The sequence below is a fragment of the Lactuca serriola genome, chromosome 9 (genome assembly GCF_051521515.1).
Source record: "Lactuca serriola cultivar US96UC23 chromosome 9, Lser_US96UC23_V15, whole genome shotgun sequence".
Taxonomy (NCBI): Eukaryota; Viridiplantae; Streptophyta; class Magnoliopsida; order Asterales; family Asteraceae; genus Lactuca; species Lactuca serriola.
This window is the reverse complement of record NC_136416.1, coordinates 32,193,959-32,205,856: the sequence shown is the minus strand read 5'-3', so window position 1 is coordinate 32,205,856 and position 11,898 is coordinate 32,193,959. Positions and strand designations below refer to the sequence as shown.

The 11,898-nt window shown below is 36.5% G+C and overlaps 3 protein-coding genes across 3 annotated transcripts; all 3 read left to right on the top strand.

Annotated features, from left to right (window-relative positions):
• Window positions 1-1,974: 1,974 nt before the first annotated feature.
• Window positions 1,975-2,463, top strand: LOC145075510 (glutathione S-transferase T3-like). Its single transcript, XM_079021734.1, has one exon. The coding sequence runs from the start codon at window positions 1,975-1,977 to the stop codon at window positions 2,461-2,463; it is 489 nt and encodes a 162-aa protein (XP_078877860.1).
• A 2,188-nt stretch (window positions 2,464-4,651) lies between these two features.
• Window positions 4,652-6,068, top strand: LOC145074323 (ras-related protein RABA4d-like). The gene is made up of 2 exons (XM_079020724.1): window positions 4,652-5,226; window positions 5,402-6,068. The coding sequence occupies exons 1-2, from the start codon at window positions 5,012-5,014 to the stop codon at window positions 5,835-5,837; spliced, it is 651 nt and encodes a 216-aa protein (XP_078876850.1). The 5' UTR covers window positions 4,652-5,011; the 3' UTR covers window positions 5,838-6,068.
• Window positions 6,069-6,685: 617 nt separating this feature from the next.
• On the top strand, window positions 6,686-8,495 carry LOC145073423 (cytochrome P450 93A3-like). The gene is made up of 2 exons (XM_079019973.1): window positions 6,686-7,605; window positions 7,702-8,495. The coding sequence occupies exons 1-2, from the start codon at window positions 6,709-6,711 to the stop codon at window positions 8,326-8,328; spliced, it is 1,524 nt and encodes a 507-aa protein (XP_078876099.1). The 5' UTR covers window positions 6,686-6,708; the 3' UTR covers window positions 8,329-8,495.
• Window positions 8,496-11,898: the final 3,403 nt, after the last annotated feature.

Here is an 11,898-nt window from a genome sequence, read left to right as displayed (position 1 = left end):
TACGAGAGTTCGTGGCGAACTCGTCGTACCGGACATTTGCCGAGCTCCAGGAAAATGCTCGGAAGAGGGAGATAGAACTGGAGACTCAGGCTAGAGAGGAGGCGGAGTCTCAGGGGAGGGATCGGCGGCCGACTCAGTCCCAACCGGCAGCCAAGCGGGCCAAGCCCGCCGATTCGAGATCAGGGAACCAGAAGGGCCGCACTTGTGGCAAGTGAGACAAGGGTCATGAGGATTGCCCCAAGGGGTTTGCAGTCTGTTTTCACTGCAACCAGACCGGGCACCGGAAGGCCGAGTGTCCGCAGTTGCGGGGGTCATCCTAGGGAGCATTGTAGGGATCTCCCCCTGCTGCTGTTCGAGCTACCGAGAGTCGGCCAGTGAAGGCTGAGGCGCCAAAGGCTCGCGAGAGAGCCTTCTAGTTGACAGCGGAGGAGGTCCGCGCAGCGCCAGATGTTGTGGCCGGTATGTATTCTTTCATTTATTTATTTTGAATTTGTGGTGTTATGCTAATATTATGTTATGCGTAGGTACATTTCTTGTGAGTTATGTACCTGCTTTGGTGTTATTTGACTCGGGTGCGAGTCGGTCTTTTGTGTCGTTAGCCTTTAGTCAACATATTAGTATCGGTTAAGAGGCGTTGAGTTGACCTTTGCGAGTTTCCATAGCTGACGAGAGAGTGGTGTACGCCACTGATGTGATCCGAGGATGTGTACTCGAGATCTTCGGCATTGAGTTTCCGATTGATTTGGTCCCGATTGCGATGGGAGATGTCTGCGTCATTGTGGGTATGGACTGGTTGAGCAGGTTTGGTACGGTTATCGACTGCGAGCGGCAGCTGGTGACCATACGAGACCCTAGTGGGGGAGTTCTTACGGTTTATAGCGAGGGTACCCGTTCTGGGTCAGCATTTTGTTCGGCCGCTAGAGCGAGGCAGAGCCTATAGCAGGGCTGTAGTGGGTTTGTGGCATATGTGGTGGATACGATAGTAGATGGAGAGAGACCGAGGTCGGTCGATGAGGTCCCAATAATGTGTGAATTCCCTGATGTTTTCCCCGAGGAGTTGTCGGGTGTGCCTCCCGAGAGGCAGGCGGAGTTCCATATCTATTTGGTTCCGGGGGCAGCTCCTATCGCCAAGGCGCCCTATCGCCTTACGCCTCCAGAGATGCAGGAGTTATCATCGCAGCTTCAGGAGCTGCTGGGAAAAGGGTTTATATGGCCGAGTAGCTCGCCGTGGGGAGTGCCAATCCTTTTTGTCAAGAAAAAGGATGGTTCACACTGGATGTACATTGATTACCGGGAGTTGAACAAGCTGATCGTCAAGAACTGTTACCCCTTGCCGAGGATCGACGATTTATTCGATCAGTTGCAGGGAGTGTCTTGGTTCTCCAAGATTGATCTGAGGTCTTGGTTCTCCAAGATTGAAAGGGTTGGTTTCGGTCCAAAAACACTAGAGTGTTCTTGGTGTTCTTGGAAATCTAGACAAAAGGGATGTTTTCATGGATGAATCATGAGGATGATGTATGATTAAGAAGGATAACAACAACTAGAGGGAAGAACACTTACGTTTTTGGAGGATTTGGATGAAGAGCTTGATGATACTTGAGAGATTTTGAAGAGATTTCGGCCAAGGAAGGAAAAGAATGAGGAAAATGATGTGCTCTCATATATATAGGAGGGGTTTATGGCCAGTCAAGAGTTTACGGCCGTAAACTCTTGTGCCTTGGCCGTGAACTCCTTTTTAGTGGTCTAAAGGCTTGAATGTTGCACAGTGTCTCTAGCAGGTACATTCTAACACTCATTCCTTAAGTGTACTAGGCTTAAAACTTAATAGAATGACTCTTAAGAAGGCTAGGAAGCAATAAATTTTTGGTTTGTCACAGTTCAAGTCCCATTATGGATATGTGAAATAATTTAGAAGTAGTATAATATAATTTCCGTTTTTTCTTTAAAAAAAAGTGGCATAAGATTCATACAGTCATGTATAGCATAAAAGCACCCAATTCCAAACTCAATCACAAACCGGACTCGTACCCCGAAACGGATTTCGAGCCGAAAGCGATTTGGCCAGAACCCAAGAAAACAAAAAAGGCACTTCCCAACCAATCGACAACGAATGAAGAAACGATGTCGACTCGTGCATGGGTAGATGTTTCAGAAGATTTGGTGTTAGGGAAAAACCAAGATTCACCTACTTTTTTTTTTCGGAAAATCACTTGGCATTTTCCTGCAAAAATGAATTGTGGAGACTACAGAAAAAAGGATCAAATTTACTCGAAGTGGAGAAACGTCAACAAAGTTGGCATGGAGTTTAATACGACATTCTCGATCGAGAAACGACAATGGCAAAGTGGTGAAAATGATGAAATAATCTTGCAAAAAGCTCTTGCACTTTACCGGAGTCAGGAAGGGACAAATTTCAAATTTCTTCATGTTTGGAATGTTGTAAAGATGTCAAAAAAGTGGTAAGATACCGAAAATTCAGAAACGTTCATGAGTGGTTCTTCTAAAAGAACCAATACATCCAAAACAACTCATAATCAATCGTCCGATGCTCATGTCGGGATTGACCTCAATGGAGAGGAGTCTATTGAGGTTCCAATAGTCATTCGTCCCATGAGTAGAGACCAAACTAAGTGAAAGGAAAAAGCAATGACAAATGGTTCTGGTGACATCAAGTCTCTAAGAAGCAAAATGAATAACTTGAAGTCGACGGTTGAGAAATACTTGATTGTCGCATAAGAAAAGAAAAAAAACAATGACATAACGATCTTAACAAAAACACTAGCAATCTTACCGGACGCAAAAAATAATTGGCATTAAAGGCAAAAGATGACATTGCGAAAAAATATAATATCTAGGTTTCGTTATCTAAATTTCTAGGTTTCCTAAGTCTAAATTCTATGTTGTATTTTTTTAGTTGTGTTGTAATTTCCTTTTTAGTTTAACAAAATTTTAGTTTATATAAAAATAATTTGTTTAAAATGTTTATTTTTTTAATTAGTTTATTTTTTTTTGAAAAAAAACAAACATGACAAACATACGCCTTTTAAATAGTAAATCTAAATAGTAAAATTTTGATTTAGTCATTTAGTGTGACTAATCCTACACACCACTCCTTTGGTAGCTGACCTAAGCTATTGGCATCACAAATAGAATCTCAAATTTGGCCCAAACCAAACGTGTGACTAATTCACTAATCCATGATACCACATGTAACAATAAGATAAAAGGAGTAATATTTTATAAATAGATAGACAGGCGTTCAACTTTAACCTATGCAACTAGCCAACTGCACAAGGCCCATTCAAGTATAGGGCCCAACCCAAAGTCTGTTACTTGCTTCAAGTCAGCGTCCTTGTAGTATATTAAATAGGGGCGAGCGTCGAACCGAGTATCCGTTTTTGGAACTGAAACCACCTCGGAACCGCCGGTTTTGGAGCTGGAACCGTCTTAGGCGGTTCCAGTTCCGGTTCGTAAAGTTATGAAACTGCCTTAAGCGGTTCCGGTTTCGGTTCTCGCTTTTTCGGAACCGCTACCCGTTGGGTACCCGCCGGAACCAGTTTATATATATATATATATATATATATATATATATATATATATATATATATATATATATATATGTGTGTGTGTGTGTGTGTGTGTGTGTGTGTGTGTGTGTGCGCGTGCGCGTTTGTGTTATACCGGTTTAGAATGTATTGGTATGATTTTTTCCGTCTTTAGTCCGAATTGATTTTATTTGGATCGAACTAAATTGCAGTTTTATCAACAAAAGTTAACAAAATTAATTTAACCGGGTTACCTGCTCCTAGAACCGGAACCGCCGTTTCCGGGACTGGTTCCAAACATTTAAGAACTGCCTAGAGCGGTTCCGGTTCCGGTTCTAACTTTCTAGGAAACGCCGGTTCCGGTTCTCACCAAATGAGGCGGGTACCCGCTTACGCTCATCCCTAATATTAAATAAAAGAAGGAAGCTTTCATTGGAAAGTTGATGAGCTTTTTGAACACAATCAAGATAAACATATATAGGGTGTTTGACTTAGCTTTTTAGAGGCCAAAAGTCTTTTTAGGAAAAGATAGAAAGCAAAAGATGTTTGGCAAATGCATTTTAAAAACTATTTTTGGATTTGGATACAAGTAAAAATGAACTTTTTGAAAAAGTCAGGAAAACCTGACTTTTTATAAATTTTTCAAAAATGATTTTTGCCCCTGAAAAGCTAAGCCAAACACCCCCATAATTTGAGTTGTGATAAGAATCAGTAACAACAAAGCTGATAATTAAGACAGGATAGCGATTATAAATATGCTACAGAGAGAGAGAGAGAGAGAGAGAGAGAGAGAGAGAGAGAGAGAGAGAGAGAGAGAGAGAGAGAGAGAGAGAGAGAGAGAGAGAGAGAGAGTTGGCGTTTAGCCAGATTTGGAAAATTTGTATAAGTACAGAAAACTACTATATAAACAGAGAGATTAACACTCGTACCTCTTAATTAAGCTATTAAATACATTTTAAAGGACAATACTAATAATAAAATACTATATAATGTAATAATAAATAATTTAACGATAGTTCCTTGCCATTTCATGAATTAAATTAGATATTCAATTTGAGTATGTATAATAATTACTTTGAAAAACCGTTTTGGGCCCCGCACAAGGCGTTGGTCATTCACCTCCATCTCGCCCCCCTTTCTTCCAACTGCTTTTCGATCAAAAGAAAGAGAATCGTCATGCCGATACACCGATTTCCTTGACAAACCCTAACCCTGAAACACATTGCTGTAAAACATCTAATTAATTCTTCACATTCCTTACGATCATCTCATCACATTGCCTCGTTGTTATCATATTCATATCTGCGTCAAAAAATCAGAAAAATCTTTTGGATCACAGTCCAAAAGATTTCCACATGATTCATTGAAGGAGAAAGATTAATTTTATTTTGTTAATCAGGGGGTGACTCGATCCAGGTCTAGGAATTGGTTGAAAAGGGTTATATTGTATTTGGCAGGGTTTGAGGATGGGAGATTTGAATGCAAAGGCCGATTATGTGTTCAAAGTAGTATTGATCGGAGACTCGGCTGTTGGAAAATCTCAGCTCCTTGCGCGTTTTGCCAAAAATGAATTCAATGTCGATTCAAAAGCTACGATTGGGGTTGAATTTCAAACAAAATCTTTGTTAATTGATGGGAAGATGGTGAAGGCGCAGATTTGGGATACTGCTGGTCAAGAAAGGTTTTTTCCTATGCCTTAATTAATCATTTCATCTGTACAATATCTGATCATCTTCGTAAAGTTAGGTTTTGAATTTCTTCTGTTTATGAAGTTTAACGTAATCCTATACCAGAAAAAGATGGACTTTTTCAATCATACCTACCTAAATTACAAATCTTTAACGTCTTTTTGTCAGATATCGGGCAGTGACAAGTGCATATTACAGAGGAGCAGTTGGTGCAATGTTAGTATATGACATGACAAAGCGCCAGTCGTTTGACCATATGACCAGGTGGCTAGAAGAACTGAGGGGACATGCTGATAAAAACATAGTAATCATGTTAATTGGAAACAAATGTGATTTAGAAACTCTTAGAGCAGTTCCAGTTGAAGATGCTAAAGAGTTTGCAGAAAGAGAAAAACTATATTTCATGGAAACATCAGCACGTGAGTCCACAAACGTTGAAACTGCATTTCTAACAGCTTTGACAGAAATATATGGGATTGTAAGCAAGAAAACTCTAAGTGCTGATGGAGATTCTGATAAATCAGCATCTCTCAAAGGAACAGCGATACTTGTTGATCAGGATGCAAACTCTGGTGCAAAGGGTGGTGGTGGATGCTGTGGATAATTTTTTGTCAATATATTCTACAACCCAAATTGGCTTTTTAGATTTTTAACTACTTTTTCATATATTGTCATTCATTAATTAGGCCAATTTTCCCACTCAAGCTGAAAATTTTGTACAAAGAGAGTATAGAATTTTTCTAGGATGATCGATTTGTGTAACCACTCAGTGCTCCAACGATGTATGATGTTACCATTCTTTGCAATTGGTTATTATTAGTATTAACATTAATAACATTTTTATTATTTCTAACAGTCTTACTACAATATACAAAATTTTGATTCATTTAATGAAATAATTCTTTCAGTAGGAAAATGGAAAACCCCTTTATTGAATTTCTAATGCATGAGTTACAAGTTAGTAGAGCATTTGTTTGTTTGTACGTATGTGATGCCTTGATAGATCCAGTCAATTCTCTAAAAGCCCTTTTGTTTATTTAATATTATATGTTATTAAGACCATTTCTTCTTGATGGAATTTTCTAGTTGGATCATGTAACACAACAAGACAAGTTACTTGATGTTTGCATGATTAAATATTGCTGAAATGGGTGCTCGATTAAGCTTCTTCAATATGATTTAAATGCTCCTTTCTTTTTGCGTTCATAAAACTGATATATCAAGGCAGAAAAACTCCAAATATATGATGAAAATAGTAACTAACAATCATTAACAGAAGACTTGGTCTTAATCCCATCAACCATCATCTGTCAATTGTCATTGCCGTCTAGCATCTGCTTAAAAAAGATAAATAGCAGATGTGGAAAGCGTATTTTATTCATTATAACTTAGAAAAGAGAGGTTTCATTTTATATAAATATAAGAATTTTTTTTCTTGTTTGAGCACATCATCTTCTTAAAAGTTCTTTCTTACCATGGCTGATTTCCATGGCTACTTCATCCTCTTTCTCATATGGTTGATCTCAACCATCTTCATCCGCTCATTCTTAAAATCTATTCGTGCTAAAAAACTTAATCTTCCACCAACCCCCTTTTCCCTTCCAATCATTGGACACCTCCATCTCCTTGCTCCAATCCCTCATCAAGCTTTTCACAAGATTTCTCTCAAATATGGGCCAGTTTTTCGCCTCTTTCTTGGCTCTATACCTTGTGTTGTTACTGGTTCACCAGAAGTGGCAAAAGAATTCCTTAAAACCTATGAAAATGCGTATTTAGATCGACCCCAAAACTCGGCTGTGGCTTATTTAACTTATGGATCAAAAGATTTCTCCTTTGCTCCTTATGGATCATACTGGAAGTTCATGAAGAAGATAGTCATGTCACAGCTCCTAAATGGCACAACACTAGACTTGCTCCTTCCAGTTAGGCAAGATGAGATAAATCGTTTAATTAAATCGTTAGAAAGAAAGGCAAAAGCTGGGCATGCGGTGGATCTTGATGTGGAGCTTGTGAAGATGACAAACAATGTCATATCAAGAATGCTTATGACAGAAAGGTGTTCAGAGGAAGAGGATGAAGCCGGGGAAATGAAGAAATTGGTGACTGAAATCGCTGAGATTACTGGTAAATTCAATCTCTCGGACTACATTTGGATCTTTAAGAATCTAGACTTGCAGGGTTTTGGGAAACAACTGAAGGGGATTCATGGAAGATTCGATGCATTGATTGAGAGGATCATGAAAGAGCATGAAGAGGCAAGAAAACAGAAGACAGGAGTAGTGAAGGATTTACTCCACATGTTACTTGATGTTGCAGAAGACCAAAGTATGGAGATAAAGCTGACCAGAGAGAACATCAAAGCCTTCATTCTGGTAACATTATGATTTTATATTTCCCATGTATTTTGGTATTTGTAGATTAAAATATATATACTGACCTATATATATATCTATATGTCGTTATATCAGGATATATTTGCTGCAGGAACAGACACTTCGGCAATTACAACAGAATGGGCTTTATCAGAACTTATAAACCATCCAAACATCATGAAGAAAGCAGTAGAAGAAATAGACAAAGTTGTGGGAAAAGACAGACTTTTACAAGAATCAGACATACCAAACCTTCCTTATCTTCAAGCAATCGTGAAGGAAACCCTACGACTCCACCCCACAGGCCCAATGATTCCAAGACAATCAACAGAAGATTGCACGATAGCAGGTTATCATATTCCAGCAAACACTACAATTTTTGTCAACGTGTGGGCCCTTTGTAGAGACCCAAACCATTGGGAAAACGCTCTTGAATTCAGGCCTGAACGATTTGAAGAGTGCCACTTGGATGTGAGAGGACAACACTTTCACATGCTGCCATTTGGAAGCGGGAGGAGGATGTGTCCTGGGACTTCACTAGCGTTGCAGGTGATACATGCAACTCTTGGTTGTATGATTCAGTGCTTTGAGTGGAAGGCTGGAGAAGATGGGAAGCTTATTAGGGTGGATATGGAAGAAGGAGTTGGGATCACACTTCCTAGGGCTAACCCTTTGGTTTGTCTTCCAGTAGCTCGGCTAAATCCAATCCCATTGTCAATCTAACATGTCGAAAGTGGATGGAAGTGCATACACACCGGCTTTCACCCATTACTTTTGATTAATCACTGTACACGTCATTTATAGATGTCATTCAAGCTTTGCTAAGCTTATCATTTGGATTCACCATAGGATCCCCACATTATTCACTGCTGCACAATTAAATCATCAAAACCAGAAAATGATCATATATTGCATTGCAGTCACTTTCAGCAGAATTTTTTACATATTGATGATTCTAGTGAGCTAGCTATATGCATAGAAAAGGCTAGGATCAACTACGTCATGCAGACTACGCAATATATACATAGTATTTGAAACTGTTCAATTTAAAAATCATACCATTCATTAAAGGGTAAATGTGGCTGTAGTTTAAAATGGATTTTTGGAATCATCAATGTGGAGATGGTGGGGGTGAAAAGTGGAGAAGTAATTACAAAATGCATATGGTGGTACCAAGGGAGATTGCGATGGTTAGTGACAGAGATGGCGAGGGTTGGTAACAGAGATGAGGAGGTGGTAAGCTTAAGGTTCCGGAGGTCTTGAAAACTCAGGAGAAGATAAAGTGGGAATGTGGCAATATATATATATATATATATATATATATATATATATATATATATATATATATATATATATATATATATATATATATATATATATATATATATATATAGGTTTAGGTTTTATGAAAAACAAAAAACTCTAAAAGAAACCCTAAAAATACATAAAAAAAATACTTAAAGATCACCAAAACAAATTTTGAATTTTTTTTTTATAAAAATTCGTAGGTTTTTGTTAAAATTCGATGAAAAAAAAATCATTTTTTTTTTGTAAAAATTTCTTTTTTCAAATTTTTTTTCACCAATTTTGTATAAAAAGCTGCGATTTTTTCAAAAAGAATTTCAAAAAAAAGTTTTGTGATCTCTAAGTATTTTTTTTATGTATTTTTATGATTTTTAGGGTTTTTTTGTTTTCCAAATAACCCTTCCCTATATATATATATATATATATATATATGGAAAGACTAACGAGATGATCGATGAAGATAAAAGGGAGGTAGGGTTAGCATGAAAAAGAGATGAATAAGGATTAATCCCTAAAATGGTGGATTTGAAATCAAATATATTAATTACATTTCTAAATTTATAGAAATTTAAATTTTATAGTTATTAATTTAATAAATCAAATTACTATAAATCCATTTTAAAATGATTGGATAATATTTAACCATACATTTATAGGTTATATATGATCCTAACTCTCTCTCTCTCTCTCTCTATATATATATATATATATATATATATATATATATATATATAGGGTTAGGTTATATTGTTTCCAATAACTATTGTGTGCCAGAATGCACAGATCTGGACCATCGGATGAATAGAATCAACAATCATGATCTGAGGGTCTATGATATTACAATAGGGTAGCACGTATCATATAATCACAAGATTTTTATCAAAAGAGTATTTTGGACAATTAACTACATTTATAAAAGGAAATTTTCGGATTTTTAGGGATGATTAATTCTCCTAATTTAAAAAAATCTGAATTTTTTAATTAATTCAATTTCAATTTTTACCGAGTTTATTCTATCAGAATATTTTTTGTTAGAATGATACTCTTTCAGAATTTTATTCTAACAGAATATTACTGAAGAAAAACAAAATTCATGAATAAGATGTTCAAATAACAAACATTCTAATATATTCTTATACATCCGAACTTAAATACAAATTCATACATATTCTTATAAACTAAAAGTCTTATACATTTTAATATAGTTATAAAAATTCTAAAAGAATATAAGCAAAAATGAATAACATTCTTAAAAAAAAATAACAACATTCCGCTAGAATTAGGGGTGAGCGCGGTGCGGTTATTAGCTAAAACCTCACCATTAACCGCAAATGCGGTTAATCCATTTTCAAAACCGCATGGTGCGGTTAGGCGGTTATTTTTGCGGTACGGTTTTGTTTTTTTTGTGTTGCGGTTATTAACCGCATGAATTTGGTGTCGTTATTTTGTGTGGTTTTTAACCACGGTTTAGAGCTTAAACAGTTTTAAGAGTTCAAACATATTACTTGTAATAATATAAAAAACCTTAAGGTATAAGAAAATTAACTTAAATTACAAACAACTAATATCTTAAAAACATCAAACCAATAGTAAGTAACAATAAATATCTTAAAATTGTCTAATTTCACCATTTTTTAACGTTAGACATAAAATACTTTTGTCTTATGGTATTTATCCATCTTTCATCTATGAAACCTGTCTTATTTTTAATATTTAATATGTTAATAAATTAATAAAAAAAATTATATATAATATATACGGTGCGGTGCGGTTTTTTTTGCGGTTTTTGAAAACCAATAACCGCACCGCACCGCAAGTTTGCGGTTTTTGGAAAAAAGAAAACCTCACCATCGGTTTTTATTGCGGTTGCGGTTAATCGATTGCGGTTTATGCGGTTTTTGCGGTTAATTTTTGTTGCGGTGCGGTTTTTGCTCACCCCTAGCTAGAATCATGTTTTCTTCTTGAATTCTTGAATTCTGAAAGAATATTGCTGTTTTTGGATGTTGAATCTTGAAATTCTGAAAGAATATTGTTGTTTTTCTTCTTGAATTCTTGAATTCTGAAAGCTTTTCACCAAACCAATTAAAACCACCTGTCCAATTAACACAAAATCTTTGTTAATTAATCAAAAAAGTAATTTGAATAAAAAACAAAGCTCATGTATAACATATCATTACGCATACCAACTTTGGAAGTATCTGCATGTTAAACTTATAAGAAATCACATTAGCAAAAAAAAAAAAATCATGCTCAAGATTGCTGAACCTGAATAGTAACTGGAAATTATAAAGCTCACCATAAATAGAAGCAAAAAAAATTGAAATCAAAACACAAAGTGAAATTGAAACCCATTCATTAAAAAACAAACAACATATCCACAAAACATGTATGGCATAGGCATTTTCCCCTCATCGATGTTGTGTAACTAAGTAAAATTTTGAAAAATTCAAACCCGATGCTTACCGGAGGGGATTAGGGTTCACAGTCCGAGCGCATATAAGCATGATTCTTGGCAGTTTGATGAAAGCATAAGGCTTGACTTTGGGAATCTTGCCTCGGATGTCTAAGTATGCAGGTAGGTGCAATCGAAACCCAAAACGATGAATCTTGGCTCGTGCGTTTTCTTGGTGGGAAGTCCGGTTACCGGAGGAACAACCTTTTGCTGCCAACGTTCATCGTGATTGCATCAACAAATCAAATAATTTTGTAGAAGAAGGGGATGTGAACCTTTAGAATCTTGATGATTGATTGTAGAAGAAGAAGCAGAAGCCATGGATTAGAAACGATGACGAGTTAGATTTAGGGCTAGGGTTAAGTAGTTGGTCAAAGAGATTTTTATGGTAATTCCCATTAATTAAGGGATTTTATTTTAATTATCATTCTAAAGTTACATAATTACCCTTATTCAATTTTTTAATTATTTAATTATTCCTCAATTCCTATTGGTGCATTTAGTCACACAATAGTCAAGATCAAATAAGTAGGAAA

Coding starts and splice junctions, on each gene's coding strand:
- LOC145075510 (XM_079021734.1), top strand. CDS start 1,975: ATGTATAGCATAAAAGCACCCAATTCCAAACTCAATCACAAACCGGAC.
- LOC145074323 (XM_079020724.1), top strand. CDS start 5,012: ATGGGAGATTTGAATGCAAAGGCCGATTATGTGTTCAAAGTAGTATTG. Junction 5,227..5,401: donor GATACTGCTGGTCAAGAAAG/GTTTTTTCCTAT, acceptor TCTTTTTGTCAG/ATATCGGGCAGTGACAAGTG.
- LOC145073423 (XM_079019973.1), top strand. CDS start 6,709: ATGGCTGATTTCCATGGCTACTTCATCCTCTTTCTCATATGGTTGATC. Junction 7,606..7,701: donor ACATCAAAGCCTTCATTCTG/GTAACATTATGA, acceptor TCGTTATATCAG/GATATATTTGCTGCAGGAAC.